This window comes from Cherax quadricarinatus, chromosome 14 (genome assembly GCF_038502225.1).
Source record: "Cherax quadricarinatus isolate ZL_2023a chromosome 14, ASM3850222v1, whole genome shotgun sequence".
In the NCBI taxonomy this organism is placed as follows: Eukaryota; Metazoa; Arthropoda; class Malacostraca; order Decapoda; family Parastacidae; genus Cherax; species Cherax quadricarinatus.
Window position 1 is genome coordinate 34,290,905 of NC_091305.1, and position 20,690 is coordinate 34,311,594.

Genomic DNA, 20,690 nt, shown 5'->3' on the forward strand with positions numbered 1-20,690 from the left:
CTGGCAAGCCTACATATGAAAGAATGGGTCTGTGTGGTCAGTGTGCACAGTATAAAAAACATCCTGAAGCACGCTGTGCATAACAAGAAAAAAAACTTTGACTGTGTTTTAGGTTTAAAACAGCGACTGTCTAGTGAATTTTCATATGATATTTATGGTTGTATTCTCGTTTCCTTGGTCTCGTTTGATAGAATGGAAGATATATTATAGAATTAGGGATGATTTTGATTGGTTTCACAATGACAAGTACCTTGAAATTGAGCTCAAAGTAGGGCAAATGATTGATTTTTGCCGATATTCAAGAATAAACAAATCAAGTTACGTGTCCAATACACATCAACTGGTGAGTCTAATATTCTTTCACAAGTGCGCTGATATCATTTATACTGTCTTTACAATGATGCAGTAGTATACATAACAAAAAATTCTATTTTCTGTGAGAATAAAAATTCAAAATGGAAAGCAAAAGTAATAATGTAAGAGGTGCCTAGAGACGTGACTAATGAACAGATAAAATATTATTTTAGTGCCAGGAATGTCTGTCTTGTTTATTCTGGACCCTATTTTGAAATTGGCATCTTTTGGAATTTTTGTGACATTGCCCAAATTGCCAATTTCTGACCACTTTATTGGGTAGTTGAAATCAGTAAATGGGCAGATTCTTGTACTCAGATGATAGAACAAATGGAGTTCTAGGGAAATAGCTATAAGCTTAGTCAACTGCTACATTGGAATTTGCCGAAAATAGGGCTCAAAGTGGGCGAAATCGCCAACTTTGAGACCACTAACTTCACGAGAGCATAATTCCGTAAGTTTTTCATCAAATTTCATACTTTTGGTGTCATCATGATCGGAAAAATATTCTCTATCATTTCATAAGAAAAAATAATTTTTTTTTTTTTTTTTTTTGAAAAATTTTTGACCCTGAGAACGAGTTTGGGAGAGGGCCTCTTGACCCTCAAAGGGTTAATCATTCCATTATGTCCACCTTAGGTTAATAATGAAAACTGTAATTCTTCTCTACCACACTTATTAAAGCCATATAGCATGAACTAATAGAATATTCGGTTCTCTTGTATTCATTGTAACTCGCCTAATGACCTTATGTACAAAATTACTTCACTCTTATTGCTTTTATTAATCTTAAGTTAGTCTTAAATTTGACTGAAATACTCTGCATATAAAGGGGCTTTTGGCATGTACACCCAACTGTTATACTCCTTTGTACAAATGTATCCTCAAATAAAATTATTATTATTATTATTATTATTATTATTATTATTATTATTATTATTATTATCATTATTATTATTATTATTATTATTATTATTGCAGGTGGCCGAGCAGAAGTTATATACAACTATGTCCAGCGACCCTTTATCCGCATGTCATGGGAGAAGGAAGAGGCCAAGAGTCGGCACGTTGATTTTCAGGTACTCTGTGTTGATGTTTATGGTAATACTGTTGGGTTCTGTGTTGATGTTTATGGTAACATTGTCAGGGACTGTATTAATGTTTTTGGTAACATTGTCAGGGACTGTGTTAATGTGTATAATAACATTGTCAGGATTAAATACTTCAAGGTCTCCATTTCTTCAACTTGTCTCTGGTTGCACAAGTGTCTCATCTGTGTGCATAACCATGAGCACCACATTGGTGAACACAGAGTAAAGTAAACGAAGTGACTGGCGCAAATTCTGAATAGAAACATATGTATCTCCTTCCTTGGATCATCTTTCCTCATGTGGAAACTTCTGATGTGGCTCATTTGGCAGCATGCTCACCTCATACACTGAGTGTCCATGGTTCAATCCCCTGCTTGGGTGAGAACATTGGGCATGTTTCCTTAAATCTGCTGTCCCTGTTCACCTAGCAGTAAGTAGGTACCTGGGTGTTAGCTGACTTGGTGTGTATCTTATCCCAAGGGACAAGATTGAAGGACCCTGATGGAAATAAGACGAACAATCCCCAATGATGCACTGACTTTCCTAGTTATCTTGGATGGATAAGTAAGTTTATTTTGGCACAGATATACTTAAGTACAGTTGTCATACGTAGTGTAAATTATCTAGGATTACAGGGGCTTACCTTCCCCTGGGTTAAAAGTCCAAACAAATCTTATCTTATTATGCTGACTGGTATCTTAACCCTTTCACTGTTGAGACCTCTGATCCTGAAGTCGCTCTCTGTGTCGAGAAATATTCGAAAAAAAAAAAATCCTTACCAAAATCTTAAGAACATTTCTGTGAGTGTTTTAAAAGAATATTTTTTTTTTTTTTTTTTTTTTTTTTTTTTTTTTTTTTTTTTTGTGTTCAGTATTTACTGAGATATAGAGGCATGAAGTTGACAGAAAGTGAACCGCTTATGGCAACATCGGTGAATGCAGCTCACTCGGTAATACAGTGGACCCCCCACCTCACGATATTAATCCGTTCCTGAAAGCTCATCGTATGCTGAAATTATCGTAAAGTGAATTAATTTTCCCCATAAGAAATAATGGAAATCAAATTAATCCATTCCTGACACCCCAAAGTATGAAAAAAAAAAAATTATCACATGAAATATTAATTTTAATACACACAAACTGACACTTGCCTTTATTGAAGATCTGGTGATAATTGATGGGATGGGAGGAGGGGAGAGTGTGGAAGTTGTTAATGTTTAGAAAGGGAATCCCCTTCCATTAGGACTTTAGGTAGCACGTCCTTTTCCGGGGTTACTTCCCTTCTTCTTTTAATGCCACTAGGACCAGCTGACCATGATTCAGCAACTGCTGACTGGTGCAGCAACAGCTGACTGTGGTGCAGCAACAGCTGACTTTGGTGCAGCAGCAGCTGGCCATGGTGCAGCAACAGATGATGGTGGTGTAGCAGCAGCTGACTGTGGTGCAGCAGCAGCTGACCGTGGTGCAATAGCAGCTGACCATGGTTCAGCAACAGCTGACTGGTGCAGCAACAGCTGATCGTGGTGCAGCAACAGCTGACTGTGGTGCAGCAACAGCTGACCGTGGTGCAGCAACAGCTGACCGTGGTGCAGCAACAGCTGACCGTGGTGCATCAACAGCTGACCGTGGTGCAGCAACAGCCGACTGTGGTGCAGTAACAGCTGACGGAGGTGCAGCAACAGCTGACGGTGGTGCAGCAGCAGCTGACCGTGTTACAAGAGTACATATTTCTCACCCTTTTTACCACAGGGTTGGCACTAGAAGATTTCTTTGGGCCCATGGTGGCTTATTTAGCAGTTACAAGCACTATAAACAATGGAATAATACAAAATGTATCGAATGTATGCATGCAACCAGCCACCCTGGCTTGTAAACAATGACGGCAGGGCTGGATGGACAGGTTCTGGACGAGTCATGTTGGTCAGAAACAGCTGATGGTGGTGCAGCAGCAGCTGACTGTGGTGCAGCAGCAGCTGAACGTGGTTCAGCAACAGCTGACTGTGGTGCAGCAGCAGCTGACCATGGTTTCAAATTCAAAGTTTATTCTCTAAGGATTACAATGCTGAGTTTACAGAATTTGGTTATTGTGTGGTTTACATGTAGTAAAATAATAATTACAGAGTGTACCACTAGAACACCTAGCATGGCTAGGCATTTCAGGCAGACTTAAACTAAATCTTAAGTTTAAAATATTACAAAATTATGAGGTAAGTTGGTATTATGGCTAAGTGACTAAATACTAGTTTGTGAGTTTAGCAACATGAATGCTTTTGTTTTGGCACTATACATAGTTTCAGTATTGGAGTATCACAGGCCAACTTATGACTAGTTAAGATTCATTATTTTGAGATTGAGATTGATATTTCTGTTTATGGTCAAATGGGTGAGTGAGTGTAAGTGTTAACCACCAGGTGATATTCATGTAATTAGTTGACAGGGTGTATCAGGGAGATAAGATGTTTTCTGATGGTAGTTTTGAAGGTGATGAATGTGTCTGCAGTTTTAGAATTTTCAGGTAGGGTGTTCCAGATTTTAGGGCCTTTGACATACATTGAATTTTTGTAAAGGTTTAGTTGGACACTGGGAATCTGGGAATGTCATAGAGATGTTTGTGTCTGGTGTTGTGCCTGTGGGTTCTGTCACAACTATCAAGAAAGCATTTTAGTTCAAGCTTAATATTGGAATTTAAGGTCCTGTAGATGTAGATTGCACAGTAGTAAGTGTGGATGTACTGAACAGGGAGTAAGTTTAGATCTATGAAGAGTGGGGGGGGTGTGTTGCCAGGGGTGGGATTTAGTGATTATTCTTACTGCGGCTTTTTGTTGGGTTATTATAGGCTTTAGGTGTGTTGCTGCAGTTGAACCCCAAGCACAGATAGTATAGGTGAGGTATGGATATATAAGTGAATGGTATAGTGTGAGAAGGGCAGTTTGCGGCACGTAGTATCGTATCTTGGAGAGGATCCCAACCATTTTGGATACTTTTTTGGTTATGTGTTGGATATGGGTGCTGAAGTTCAGGTTGTTGTCGAGGTATAGGCCTAGGAATTTGCCCTCATTATGCCTGGCAAATAAAGTGTTGTCGATCTTAATGTTAATTTGCGCATTTCCTGCTCTGCTACCAAACATAATGTAGTAGGTTTTGTCAGCGTTAAGCATAAGTTTATTGGCTGTCGTCCAAGTCGATATTTTGATCAGTTCCTCATTAACAATGGTGTTGAGGGTGGCAAGATTAGGGTGAGAGATGACATAAGTCGTGTCGTCAGCAAAGAGAATGGGGTTCAGGTGTTGAGATACGTTTGGAAGATCATTGATGTATATGAGGAAGAGCAGGGGACCAAGGACACTTCCCTGCAGAACTCCAGTATCAAGTGGCTGTGTTGTTGATGTGTGTCTTTAATGGTGACATACTGATACCTATTAGTAAGGTAAGATTTGAAATATGCAAGCGCATGGCCTCTTATACCATAATGGTCAAGTTTGTGGAGTAGGATGCCGTGGTCTACTGTGTCAAAAGCTTTTCTTAGGTCAATAAAATTTCCTAGTGGATATTCCTTATTTTCCAATGCTGTGTAAAGCAGATCTAGCATTTTTATGATTGCATCGTTAGTGCTTTTATTTTTCCTGAATCCAAATTGGCAGGGGTTGAGTATGCTTTGTGCTGTTATAAATGAATATAATCTCCTGTGCACGAGTTTCTCAAAGATTTTGGATAGCAATGGTAAGTTTGATATTGGCCTATAGTTGTTTAAATCTGTAGGGTCACCACCTTTATGTATTGGTGTAACCCTTGCCGTCGTGAGTAGTTTCGGGAAGGTGCTAGTTTCTAGTCACTTGTTAATAAGTAATGAGATAGCATGCAAGAGGACATGGGCCGCTCTCTTGTACAATAATGGTGGGAAATGAGACAGATTCCCTGAGTTATTTTTAAGTGACTTTATAATCTCGGTGACTTCCGTGGGCTCAGTTGGAGCAAGATAGAAGGAATTTGGGAAATTCCCATCTAGGTAGTCCCTGGCATGGGCATTGGTACGTGGGATTTTATTGGCGAGATTAGAACCTATGGTTGAGAAGAAGTCGTTTATCTTGTTAGCTGTGTCAGTAGGATGCAGTGGTGTTTCATTAGGTTTAGTTAGGACAATATTCTTGGTTTTTTTCAGTTTGTGGGTCCCTAGAATCTGAGAGAGTGTTTTCCAGGTCTTTTTTATATCTCCTCTTGTGTCAGTGAATCTACTGGAGTAGTATAGTTGTTTGGCTTTCTTTATTACTTTGGTGAGGACTGATGAATAGTGTTTAAGAATATCTTTGTGTATTAGGCCCTGTCTATATTGCTTTTCATATTGGTGTTTCTTATCAATGGATTTCAGAATGGTGCTGGTTAGCCATGGGCAACCAAGCCGTTTGTTTGTGATCTGTTTCATTTTTATAGGACAATGTTTGTTGTATAGTCTAAGTAATTTGTTAAGAAAAATGTCTGTCCAGTCATCAATACCATTGGCCTTGGAGAATTCTGTAGGCCAGTCAACAGTCTCTAGGTCAGCTGTGAACTTCCTTATTGAGGCCTCATCATGGAGTCTAAATGAAACTTTGTTGTATTCAAGTGGTGGTTTACTAATGTTTGTCAAGAGGAAGGTAGGGTAGTGGTCTGTAGTGCTATCTGTGATTATCCCTGATTTAAGGGGGGCTAGTATATTGGTCCATATGTGGTCTATTATGGTTGCACTTGTTTCAGTGAGCCTGGTTGGTTTAGTTATTGTTGGTATGAGAAGTGTGTTGTTCATATTGTTGATGAAATCAGTTACAGGCTGATTATCTAGTAGGCTAAGGTTGATGTTGAAGTCTCCAGCTAAGAGAAGGTGGTGCTTATTCATTTGTCTGTTTGTTATTAGTTCCTTTAATTTCTCACTGAAATTTGGGATGTTTGTGTGGGGTATCCGGTAAATGGCACCGATTGTTATAGGAGTCTTAAGGTTGTTTACAGTAAAATTAGCAAAAATGTATTCTCCATATTCATCACTAAAGCAAGTGGTGCTAATACAAGATAATTGGTTAGAGTAATAGATTGCAATACCACCCCCAACTTGGTATGGTCTGCAGTTGTGGATTGCTGTGTATCCTGGTAGAGGGTAGATATCTATTGTGTCCTGCTTAAGCCAGGTCTCAGTAAGAATAATGCAGGAGAAGGGTGTCTTTAGTGATTCAAGGAGTGCCAGGAGGTCATCATAGTGTTTGCTTAAGGACCTGATGTTGTAGTTAAGTACAGTGGACCCCCGCATAACGATTACCTCCGAATGCGACCAATTATGTAAGTGTATTTATGTAAGTGCGTTTTTACGTGTATGTTTGGGGGTCTGAAATAGACTAATCTACTTCACAATAGTTTCGTTATATGCTAAAGGAACACGGAATTCGGTCAGTACTGTTGTCCTGCACCTAGCAGAACATACTTGGGGGACAAGATTAAGGACCCCAATGGAAATAAGTTGACAAAACTATCGTTATCCAGTTAAAAATCCGGGTCCACTGTACTGATAGACTTTTAGCATTGTTTAGGATAGTGCTGGCTTGTGATGCTGTGTAGTAAAGGCAGTTACTTTCCAATAGGTTTTGGTTGTGTGTCAGATTATGGAGGTTTAGATCAGGGTCAACGTGATCAATCGTCTTCTAGGTTTAACCCTTTGACTGTTTCCGACGTATAAATACGTCTTACGAGCCAATGTTTCTGACGTATTTATATGCACAAATTCTAGCGGCTTCAAATCAAGCGGGAAAGGCCTGGTAGGCCTACATGAGAGAGAATGGGTCTCAGTGGTCGGTGTGCATCCTGTGAAAAAAATATGGGACCCAGCGGTGCATTGTGGGAACGCCATGTTGTTAGTCCATTTTCACCATGCCTCTAGGTAAGAAGTTCCTCACTCCTCGGCGGATTGGAGGTCTTTTGTTCCCAAGTAATAGCTCTAACAGCGATGAAAATGTCAGTGACAGTGAATTCCAGGGTTTTGAAGTGAGTGTTACCGGAAAAAGTGCCCAGGATAACGTAATTAGTGATGAAAACCCAGATGACCCACAACCTTCCACCTCTGGTGCTGGGCTGGCTTGTTCACGTTCACGTTCGCCTGTACCAGGACGAAAGAGGAAACTATTTGGTCATGTACAACACCAAGATGTTAGCAGTGATAGTGAGAGTGATTTCAAGGTCATTGAAAGCAGTTCTAGTGACAGTGAGAGTGAATATTCCCCAGTGAAGCGGCAGTATGTACGACGTAGCATGCGGTCTGGTAGTGTTTCATATGTTGTTCCAAGGGGAAGGAGAAACTCTGGGAGCACATCCCGTGGCCCTACACCACGACCTGATAGTGAAGATGACGATATTGTAACAATGGGTATGAATGATGTGAGTGATGGAGCAGGCAGTGGTGGTGATAGTGAGGGTGGCACAGCCCATATGGCACCATCAGCGGGCCACGCTACTACCCACGCTGCTGACTCTGCACAACAACCAGCCTCACCCTACCCCACACTCCCACAACCTGCACAACCACAACCATGGTACAATATCCAGAACCCACCAGCAGACCGCATCTGGGATTGGCAGGACGGTGACGAGTTTGTTCCCAGTCCCCATGACTTTGATGAAACACAAAGTGGAATAAAGCCGTCTTGTCCACTTGGGAACAATGCCAGTGAACTGGACTGCTTTGAGTTATTCTTCGATGAACCCCTGATGGACATCATTGTCAGGGAAACAAACATATACTGTGATTACACCATGGCAAATACAATTCTCTCACCAAAATCACGGCTACACAAGTGGAAGGAGACAACTGTGGCAGAGATGTACCTGTTTTTTGCCACAATAATGCTTATGCCACATGTGTATAAGCACACTGTCACCACATACTGGGCAACAGAACGCCTGATTTCAACTCCAGGTTTTAGTGACATTATAGGTGTCGGTCGTTTCCTGATACTGTTACGTATGTTACACTTTTCAGACAAAACCAGGCCTGACAGAAGCAACAGGTTATATAAGATCAGAAATGTGTTTATGTACCTGAAACAAAAGTGCTGCATGTATTTTTATCCCTTCAGGAAGCTTGTTATTGATGAGTCCTTGATTTTATTCAAAGGAAGACTCTCATTCAAGCAACATATACCAAGCAAGAGGAAATGCTTTGGTATAAAGCTATTTGTACTGTGTGATTGCAGAAGTGGTCTAGTTTTGGATATCATTGTGTACACTGGCAGTAATACTTTGAGAGAATCCATGAAGTGTTAGGTAAGACACATATGCAACAGTTAGGTATCTTTATTGTGAAACGTTTCGCCTACACAGTAGGCTTCTTCAGTCAAGTACAGGAAAGGTTGATAGAAGCAGAAGATACTTGAAGACGATGTAATCAGTCCATCACCCTTAAAGTTTTGAGGTGGTCAGTCCCTCAGTCTGGAGAAGAGCATTGTTCCATAGTATGAAACAATATGGAGAAGAAGTGACAGGATGGAGCTTTTATAGCGCCAAGAGGTGAGACGTAGGAGAGGTAAGAACTCAGATGTTGAGAGGTCCCTCTCAAATCCAGCCCCTCTCACTAGTGGAAGTTGTCGAAGTTGATTGCAGGTCTGTACTAAGATACCCTTGTGTTGCAGTGTCTGACAGATTGAACATTAAAATGGTATAAAATACCGACAGGTTGTTAGGTAAGACACATATGCAACAGTTAGGTATCTTTATTGTGAAACGTTTCGCCTACACAGTAGGCTTCTTCAGTCAAGTACAGGAAAGGTTGATAGAAGCAGAAGATACTTGAAGACGATGTAATCAGTCCATCACCCTTAAAGTTTTGAGGTGGTCAGTCCCTCAGTCTGGAGAAGAGCATTGTTCCATAGTATGAAACAATATGGAGAAGAAGTGACAGGATGGAGCTTTTATAGCGCCAAGAGGTGAGACGTAGGAGAGGTAAGAACTCAGATGTTGAGAGGTCCCTCTCAAATCCAGCCCCTCTCACTAGTGGAAGTTGTCGAAGTTGATTGCAGGTCTGTACCAAGATACCCTTGTGTTGCAGTGTCTGACAGATTGAACATTAAAATGGTATAAAATACCGACAGGTTGTTAGGTAAGACACATATGCAACAGTTAGGTATCTTTATTGTGAAACGTTTCGCCTACACAGTAGGCTTCTAGTGAGAGGGGCTGGATTTGAGAGGGACCTCTCAACATCTGAGTTCTTACCTCTCCTACGTCTCACCTCTTGGCGCTATAAAAGCTCCATCCTGTCACTTCTTCTCCATATTGTTTCATACTATGGAACAATGCTCTTCTCCAGACTGAGGGACTGACCACCTCAAAACTTTAAGGGTGATGGACTGATTACATCGTCTTCAAGTATCTTCTGCTTCTATCAACCTTTCCTGTACTTGACTGAAGAAGCCTACTGTGTAGGCGAAACGTTTCACAATAAAGATACCTAACTGTTGCATATGTGTCTTACCTAACAACCTGTCGGTATTTTATACCATTTTAATGTTCAATCTGTCAGACACTGCAACACAAGGGTATCTTGGTACAGACCTGCAATCAACTTCGACAACTTCCACTAGTGAGAGGGGCTGGATTTGAGAGGGACCTCTCAACATCTGAGTTCTTACCTCTCCTACGTCTCACCTCTTGGCGCTATAAAAGCTCCATCCTGTCACTTCTTCTCCATATTGTTTCATACTATGGAACAATGCTCTTCTCCAGACTGAGGGACTGACCACCTCAAAACTTTAAGGGTGATGGACTGATTACATCGTCTTCAAGTATCTTCTGCTTCTATCAACCTTTCCTGTACTTGACTGAAGAAGCCTACTGTGTAGGCGAAACGTTTCACAATAAAGATACCTAACTGTTGCATATGTGTCTTACCTAACAACCTGTCGGTATTTTATACCATTTTAATGTTCAATCTGTCAGACACTGCAACACAAGGGTATCTTGGTACAGACCTGCAATCAACTTCGACAACTTCCACTAGTGAGAGGGGCTGGATTTGAGAGGGACCTCTCAACATTTGAGTTCTTACCTCTCCTACGTCTCACCTCTTGGCGCTATAAAAGCTCCATCCTGTCACTTCTTCTCCATATTGTTTCATACTATGGAACAATGCTCTTCTCCAGACTGAGGGACTGACCACCTCAAAACTTTAAGGGTGATGGACTGATTACATCGTCTTCAAGTATCTTCTGCTTCTATCAACCTTTCCTGTACTTGACTGAAGAAGCCTACTGTGTAGGCGAAACGTTTCACAATAAAGATACCTAACTGTTGCATATGTGTCTTACCTAACAACCTGTCGGTATTTTATACCATTTTAATGTTCAATCCATGAAGTTATTGGGTATCTCTGGTGATGTGGTTCGAACAATGATGGAACCATATCTTGGTAAGGGGCATATGTTATTTACTGATAACTGGTACACAAGCCCCTTACTCAGTGATTTCTTGCGAGTGAACTTGACAGACGTGTGTGGCACAGTGCGTCGTAATCATAAACATATGCCAAGGTTCGACGCTGGCACTCGCAGAGGTGAGGTGCAAGCCTTTGCTGCCAATGACATCATGGCATTTCGGTGGCATGACAAACGTGATGTCACATTGTTGACATCAGTTCACAGAAACGAAATGGTACCCAGTGGCAGGGACAACAGAGAGACCAATGAACCCATTCTAAAGCCTGCAGCTGTCATGGACTACAACCTCAATATGCGCTTAGTGGACAAATGTGACATGCAGATTGGGTTTGCAGACTGTGTACGCAAGAGTTATAAGTGGTATATAAAACTTTTTTTCCATCTTGTTGATATCTCTATGCTAAATGCTTATAACATATACAAGTTGAAGACCAACAAAACACCAAAATATGGTGAATTTTGCCTGTCAGTAATCAGACAAATAATTGCAAAGTACCAAGGAGCAACTCCTGCAATAGACCAGCGCCCACACACGTCATCTCGTTTCAGGCTTGGTGATCACTACCCCATACAACTGCCTCCTACTACTGCCAAGAAAAATGCTCAGAAGAGGTGTTATGTATGTATGCATACCACAAAACGCCCACAAACACGCAGAGACACTCGTTTTATGTGTGAGGAGTGTGAAGTGCTCCTCTGCATATACCCATGTTTCAAAGAGTTCCACAAGCTGCAGCAGTTCTAGAAACGTGTTTAGTGACTGTACATATGTATATATATTATGGAACAATAGTAATAAACATTGTTTTGTATTGTGTGTTTGTGTAAACAAAGTGTATACACAAACTAATAGTGATAAAGTTTGTTCTGTTATTGTGTTGTAAACAATGAGTGTATATTTGAAGAATGCACCTTACATTGGTCTCACAGGCAACATAAGTTACCTGGAACAGAAAAAATATTGAAAAATGCAAGAAATCTTTGAATTAGAGTAAATAAAAGAATACCGGGTGGGCGGCAGTCGCCACTGTTGCCGTACGCACGTCACTTTCTGCAAACTTTGCGGCTCTATATCTCGGTAAGTACTGATGGCAAAATTTTTTTTTAGGCTTAAAACACTCACAAAAATATTCCTAACATTTTCATAAGAAAAAAATCATTTTTTTTTTTTTCGAATATTTGGCGACATAGAATGACAGTTTCAGAGAGGGGCCTGAAACAGTCAAAGGGTTAAATTATGGTTATTTATATCCTGAGTTGTGTGTTGAGTTTTAGTACTGATATCTGTAGTGGTGGGAAGTTTGGACAAGTATATAGCTATAGCATTTTGGTCATGTAGAGTATAGTCACTAATACACATAATGGAGTTGGTGTTGTCTATGTGCTGTGCTGGAATGAGCTAAAGTACAACTAGGTATAAACTAATAATATAAAAAAAACAAATTAAAAATAGCACAAGACTCTCGCTTGTAATTGCACTAAGGTCTAATGTAATGACTTTGGTATAGTCTATGTATTGAGCTAGAATGAGCTATAGTACAACTAGGTTTAATCTAATAATATAAAAATACAAATTAAAAATAGCACCAGACTCTCACTAGTAATTACTCTATGGTCTAATATAATGAATTTGGTGTTGACTATGTATTGAGCTAGAATGAGCTATAGTACAACTGAGTTTAATCTAATAATATAAAAAAGGCACAAGACTCTCAATTGTAATTGCACTAAGTTGTTATGTAAGTTGTTTACAAGAATTAGAGTATAACTAGATTTAAATTGACAAGATAAAATATACAAGTTAAGGTAGCAAAAGAATAAAAAAAAAAGTAGAAAAAAAAAAATATGAGGTAGTTGGTACTAGTTAGCAAAAGATAGTTAAGGGCCTTGAACAATAATATAATTGAAATATACACTAATTGCACACACAATATAGTCACTAAGATATGAAAACAATCTTAGAGTAGGACTTATAATATAAACTTATAAAAATACAAATTGAAATGGTACTTGCAATTGCACTAGGGTCTGGTATAGGTTGTTGACAAGATCAAGAGTATAACTAGATTTAAATTGACAAAATAAAATTCACAAATTAGAGTACCAAAAGAATAATAAGTAAAAAATAACAATGACAATGTCTTGGTTATAATATGATAGTAAGATGGTAGACAGGTACACAGGTACAAAGGATAATATAAAGGTTGGAGTTGAATATACAAACTTGGAAATTTGACAACAAAATGTTATGGGAAGTATAAAATAATGATTAATGTACAAAAGTAAAATTGACTGGTAGTAAATATGGTGTTTAATAAAATTTTAGTAAGTAATAATGATTACAAAACAAGTTAAGGTAAGGTTAAGGTAATTAGACAAGTAATGGTTATTAAATGATGTCAAAAATGTTAAGAGTAAATTGTATTGATAGTAAAAATGGTAATTATTAATTTTAGTAAGTAATATCAATTGATAGTACTTAAAAAAATATGAGGTAGTAATGTGGGGGCTCTGGTGGCCTGGTGGTTAACGCTCTCGCTTCACACGGTGAGGGCCTGGGTTCGATTCCCAGCCAGAGTAGAAACATTGGACGTGTTTCTTTCCACCTGTTGTCTATGTTCCCCATCAGTAAAATGGGTACCTGGGTGTTAGTCGACTGGTGTGGGTCGCATCCTGGGACACTGACCTAAGGAGGCCTGGTCACAGACCGGGCCGCGGGGGAGTTGACCCCCGGAACTCTCTCCAGATAAACTCCAGAATATTTAAGCAAACAATAGTAAATAAGAAAATTAGATAAGGTGACTTATGCTTACTAGTAAAATCACAAAATGAGGTAGTTGATTATTTAATTACTAAGAGATTGTACTACGAAATTTGAACAATAATGGAGCAAAACATACACTACATTACGTAGGCTTTTAGGTTGGACATTTAGTTATTCTCTGTAAGATCAGTATCCCTGAGAAATCGTGATAGATCATTCTCGTTCGTGATTGTGTACAGTTGACCTACATTTGTTTTCCTAACTAGAGTTTTCCCATCCCGTGTGAAGCATTGGTGTATTGTGTCATTATTCTCCCGCTTAAGTTTTCTGACTCTATACAGGAGGTTCTGATGTTTTTTGGTAAGACACTCGTTCACTGGTTCAGCAACAGCTGACCGTGGTGCAGCAACAGCTGACTGTGGTGCAGCAACAGCCAACTGTGGTGCAGCAACAGCCGACTGTGGTGCAGCAACAGCTGACGGTGGTGCAGCAGCAGCTGACCGTGGTACAATAGTACATATTTCTCACTCTTTTTATCACAGGGTTGGCACTAGAAGCTTTCTTTGGGCCCATGGTAGCTTATTTAGCAGTTACAAGCACTATAAACAATGGAATAATACAAAATATATCGAATGTATGCATGCAACTGGCCACCCTGGCTTGTAAACAATGATGGCAGGGCTGGATGGACAGGTTCTGGACGAGTCATGTTGGTCAGAAACAACTGATGGTGGTGCAGCAGCAGCTGACTGTGATGCAGCAGCAGCTGACCATAGTACAGCAGCAGCTGACCGTGGTGCAGCAGCAGCTGAACGTGGTTCAGCAACAGCTGGCTGTGGTGCAGCAGCAGCTGACCATGGTTCAGCAACAGCTGACTGTGGTGCAGCAACAGCTGACTGTGGTGCAGCAGCAGCTGACCGTAGTGCTGCAGCAGCTGGCCGTGGTGCAGCAGCAGCTGGCCATGGTTCAGCAACAGCTGACTGTGGTGCAGCAGCAGCTGACTGTGGTGCAGCAGCAGCTGACCATGGTTCAGCAACAGCTGACTGGTGCAGCAACAGCTGACCTTGGTGCAGCAACAGCTGACCTTGGTGCAGCAACAGCTGACCATGGTGCAGCAACAGCCGACTGTGGTGCAGCAACAGCTGACGGTGGTGCAGCAGCAGCTGACCGTGGTACAATAGTACATATTTCTCACTCTTTTTACCACAGGGTTGGCACTAGAAGCTTTCTTAGGGCCCATGGTAGCTTATTTAGCAGTTACAAGCACTATAAACAATGGAATAATACAAAATGTATCAAATGTATGCATGCAACCGGCCACCCTGGCTTGTAAACAATGACAGCAGGGCTGGATAGACAGGTTAGGGAGAGTCATGTTGGTCAGAAACAGCTGATGGTGGTGCAGCAGCAGCTGATGGTGGTGTAGCAGCAGCTGACCGTGGTTCAGCAACAACTGACCGTGGTGCAGCAACAGCCGACTGTAGTGCAGCAACAGCCGACAGTGGTGCAGCAGCAGCTGACCGTGGTGCAGCAACAGCCGACTGTGGTGCAGCAACAGCTGACCGTGGTGCAGCAACAGCTGACCGTGGTACAGCAGCAGCTGACTGTGGTGCAGCAACAGCTGACGGTGGTGTAGCAACAGCTGACCGTGGTGCAGGAGCAGCTGACCATGGTATGATAGTACGTATTTCCCACCTTTTTACATATGATTGCTTGAGAGATGGTATCTCTTGCTATCTGTTTTTCGTTTATCCACACCAATAACAGTCTCTCAACATCTTTGAGTACTTGCGATCTCTGTTTCGAAAACAAACTTGCACCTTTTGCAAGAACAGCTTCTTTGATTGCCGTTTTGTTGGCCACAATAGTAGCGATGGTTGATTGGGGTTTGGTATACAACCTGGCCAGCTCCGAGACACGCACTCCACTTTCGTACTTAGCAATTATCTCTTTCTTCATTTCCATAGTAACTTTCACCTTTTTTACCGCACGGTTGGCACTAGAAGCTTTCGTGGGGCCCATGGTGACTTATTTTGCAGGTACAATCACTAAAAACGCTGTGATAATATGAAATGTTCTGATTGTATGCGTGGATGCGACCACAGTGGCTGGCTTGTAAACGCTGGCACCCACGGGTCAGCTAAGGTGCACTCAGGCCACACGTGGGACGCGTCTCCGACGAATCGCGTGAGGTGAGGCAAAATTTTTGCTTTAAAATGTATCGTATGGTGGATTTAACGTAAGGTGATGCCATCATAAGGTGGGGGTCCACTGTACAGTGGTACCTAGGGATACGAACAGCTCAAAACTCAAACAATTATGTAGGTGTATTTATGTAAGTGCTTTTGTAAGTGTATTTTTGGGGGTCTGAAATGGATTGATCTGATGTACATCATTCCTTATGGGAACAAATTTGTTCGGTATCGGCACTCAAACAGCCTTCTGGAATGAAAAAATTTGTATCCCGAGGAACCACTGTACTATTATTTTTACTTTTATTCTACTTTTTTCTTTTATTTTTTAATATTTTATTTTTCAAGTAACTTTTGTGGCCTGTGAGACCAATATGATATGTAATGCATATATATCCACTTGTTGTATGCAACACAATAACCACACAAACATTGTTATCATTATATTGGTTACAAAACCTGTTTACACCAACCAACAATAGAAAAAGTTGTTTATTACTATTGTTCTATAATATATATACACATAGAGTAACTGGATATAGAATTGACTGGGAAAAAATAAACCAAGAGCTATCAGACATACCCTGGGAATCAGACATGTGTGCCCTGAATCTCCATCATTGCCTAGAGAAACTGAATACAGAAGCATACAAGGTATGTATGAAGCACGTACCATTGAGGAAACCCAGAAGATCAGATATAGAGAGCGTAGGAGATAGTACAGAAGAAGGAAACGGGTTACTGAATTGCTTAAAAACACAAATATACTACAACAGAGGAAAGATAGACTTAGCCAAGAGATTACTGAATTAGAGCAAAAACTTAGGATGTCATACCAGACAGAAGAAGTACAAAGGGAACAAAGGGCCATACAGGATATTGCAAGAAACTCAAAATATTTCTATTCCTACACAAAATCCAAGCTGAGAACTACCTGTAGAATTGGACCACTACTGAGAGGAGACTTGTATACTGACGATGAACAGGAAATGAGTGATATCCTAAAAGAACAGTATGAATCGGTGCTCAGCAACCCACTAAATGACAGCAAGGTTGAAAATGCAGAAATATTTTTCACTCCAGAAGAAGGCTGCACAGACCAACTAACTGACATTAGTACAAATCCCATAGTTTTCGAAAAAGAAATGGAAAACATGCCCACTCACTCAGCACCTGGACCAGATTCATGGAATGCTCTATTTATAAAGAAATGCAAAGTACCACTAGCACGAGCCCTCAGTATTCTTTGGAGAAAGAGCTTAGATCTAGGTGAAATACCGGAGGCCTTAAAGAGTGCAAACATAGCTCCTTTGCATAAGGGAGGTAGTAAAGCGCTTGCTAAAAATTACAGACCAGTAGCCCTAACCTGCACATCATAAAAATCTTCGAAGGAGTGATGAGACGGCAGATTACAAATTTCATGGAGCAGCACAACCAACATAACCCGAACCAGCATGGTTTTAGAGCAGGACAATCATGCCTGTCACAGCTGCTGAATCATTATGGCAGAATTACAGAGGCACTGGAAGACGACCAAAATGCAGATGTGATTTACACAGATTTTACAAAGGCATTTGACAAATGTGATCATGAGTGATAGCGCACAAAATGAGGGCCATGGGCATTACGTGGAAGGTAGGCAGATGGAGTTTTGGTTTCCTAACACACAGAAAACAAAAAGTAGTAGTGAACAGGGCAAGATCCAGCATCAGCGAGGTCAAAAGCTCAGTGCCCCAAGGCACTGTCCTGGCACCTCTGCTGTTTCTCATCCTCATAGCAGACATAGACAAAAACACCCGACACACTTTTGTATCATCATTTGCAGATGACACTAAAATAAGCATGAAAGTCACTACAGTAGAGGGCACATATACATAAACAGGGTTTTCCAGTGGGCAGTGGAGAACAACATGACGTTCAATGGTGATAAGTTCCAGCTGTGTAGGTATGGAAAGAATGAAGAACTCAAAAGGAACACAGTATACAAAACTCAAGAGGGTCACCAAATAGAACGTAAGGAACACATAAAAGACTTAGGAACATTTATGTCACGGACCTTTCTTTTAAAGACCATAACAAGACAAAGATCACGACAGCCAGGAGGATGATGGGGTGGGTATTGAGAACTTTCAAAACAAGGGAAATAATGCCGATGGTGACACTTCAAATCGCTAGTGCTCCCCCACTTAGAATATTGCTCAGTGCTGACGGCTCCATTCAAAGCAGGAGAAATATCTGAGCTGGAGCAAACACAGAAATCGTTTACGGCTCACATTGAGCCTGTAAAGCCCCTAAACTACCGGGAACGCCCGCAAGTCTTGAACTTGTATTCATTGGAGCGGAGGAGAGAGGGGTACATGATAATATATACCTGGAAAATACTCAAGGGCCTGGCCCCAAATCTGCACACTGCCATATGGGAGGAAGTGTAAAATAAACCCAGTGAAGAGCATGGGTGCAGTGTGGACAATAAGGGAACACTGTATCAACATCTGGGGTCCAAGACTATTCAGCATCTTACCAGAAATCAGAAACATGGCTGGAACAAGTGTAGAAGCCTTCAAGAGAAAACTGGACAAGTATCTTCACCAGGTGCCAGATCAACCAGGCTGTGGTGGATATGTGGGGCAGCGGGCCTCCAGCAGCAACAGCTTGGTTGACCAGGCAAGCACCAGACAAGCCTGGCTCATGGCCGGGCTCAGAGAGTAGACAAACTCTCGAAACTCTTCAAAGGTATATCAAAAGACACATTCCTGCAACTGCTACAGCTTGTGGAAGGTTGTTTGTGCATTTAGCTGTGATTGTACCATACATTGACAGGTACACAAGATTACCTGATAACAAGTTGTGGGGTTAAAGGGTATTAGAAGTAGAAATCTGGATCGTAGAAATATAGGAATGTTACAGAAGAATCCCAAGTAAGACATATTAATCAATACTGAGAAGAATGGTAGACAATACAGTGGACCCCCGCATAACGATCACCTCCGAATGCGACCAATTATGTAAGTGTATTTATGTAAGTGCGTTTGTACGTGTATGTTTGGGGGTCTGAAATGGACTAATCTACTTCACAATATTCCTTATGGGAACAAATTCGGTCAGTACTGGCACCTGAACATACTTCTGGATTGAAAAAATATCGTTAACCGGGGGTCCACTGTATTTAGGAAAACATAGATATTTCACAGTACCCCTGAGAACATTCGAGTACCCCAGAACAGGACATCTAAACGGGCAAAGAGCACATTTATTTTCTTTCTTTTATTAATCCTTAAACGGTCCAAACGTATATATACGTTCACTCGTGCAGCGCCCCGAATATTTTGAAAAAAAAAAAAAAGCTTTTTTTATAGAAAAAAAAAGAACACATTTTTTGACATGTTTTAGAATAAAAAAAAATTAGGGTCAGTACTTACCGATATATGAGGCCAAGAAGTTGGCACTAGATGCTCATATGACAGCAACATCGAGTCCTGCCGCTTGCAGAAGTGTTGCCGATATACCTTTTTTTCTATTCATATTATTTTATGTAATTTTTATGTTCTGATAATTACAATTTGTAGTAGTTCTTGTCATTTTATAACCAATCTTTGTTCTGACACTAGTATTAGGTACTGAAATTGTAATCAAATTGTCACAAACACACTGACAGGTGGACATTTACACCTGCCTTGGTCATTTACTATTGTCCTGGAATATATACAAATTATTTATATGTCCCAGCAATATTTTGGATATGTGGAAGTATATAATAACAATGAGGAGGAGGAGGAGGAGGAGATGGAGGAGGAGGATGGAGATGGAGGAGGAGATGGAGGAGGGGGAGGAGGAGATGGAGGAGGAGGAGGAAGAAGAGAAGGAGGAGGAGGAAGAGGGGAAGGAGGAGGAGAAGGAAGAGGAGAAGGAAGAGGAGAAGGAAGAGGAGAAGGAAGAGGAGAAGGAAGAGAAGGATTAAGAGGAGGAGGGGAGGATATGGAGGAGGACGAGGAGGAGGAAGAAGAGGAGTAGGAGGAGGAGGAGGAGGAGAAGGAGGAGAAGTAAGAGGAGAATAATAATACATAATAATAATAACAGGTAATAATAAGTTCCCTTGAAGCATGAAAAACAAAGACCACTCCTGACAGTGACATGATAAGATGAGATAACATCTGATAAGAACTGATGTTTGATGAGCATACATGAGGGTGGGGGAGGGTGCAGCTGATAAGAAAAGATTAGAGGTGATATTTGATGAGCATCGCTCTCACTTTGTTTTGGCTGGTACACAAACATGTCTGCCTGTCAAGCTCCCTGTCTCTCTGTCTAGCTCTGTCTCAAAGAGAGCCACAAGACTGCATCATCACCTTTACTCATATCTTCAAGCAGAGTAAAGCACTTTGTCTGGAATTTTTGGGTTATCCTAGGTAATTTATACTACGTATACTTGTATTTATGTGTACCTGTGAGACAGAGACACACAGACAGGTAGAGAGAGACAGATTGAAAGAGATACAGAGACAGATGGACAAAGACAGAAACAGATAGAGGTAGACAGAGACAGAGATAGACAGACATAGACAGATATAGACAGACAGAGGAAGACAGAGATAGAGATAGACAGAGATACAGAGATAGACAGACCCTAAACTTGGGGTTAACATCACTTTCCTCTTAAAAGAGGAGTGTTAATATGACATTATATCAGTGAATCCTTGGTGTTTGCCACACTGTTTGCTCTAGCTGGTGCTCAATTTAACTGGCACTCCCACAAGGTACTAAGTGGTCCCAGATTTTTTTAATACTGCGCACACTGAGTGTTAAGACCCATTCTATGCTGACAAGGCATCTCAGGCCAATGGTGC

General features: G+C 40.9%; 1 protein-coding gene across 1 annotated transcript in view; it reads left to right on the plus strand.

The window, feature by feature from the left end:
• The window catches only part of mri (BTB/POZ domain-containing protein mrityu), a 129,689-nt gene that overhangs the window by 47,423 nt on the left and 61,576 nt on the right, over positions 1-20,690 (plus strand). The window contains exon 6 of the mRNA XM_070085028.1: positions 1,336-1,433. Within this exon, the coding sequence (XP_069941129.1) occupies positions 1,336-1,433 (98 nt within the window). The remainder of the gene's footprint in view (positions 1-1,335; positions 1,434-20,690) is intronic.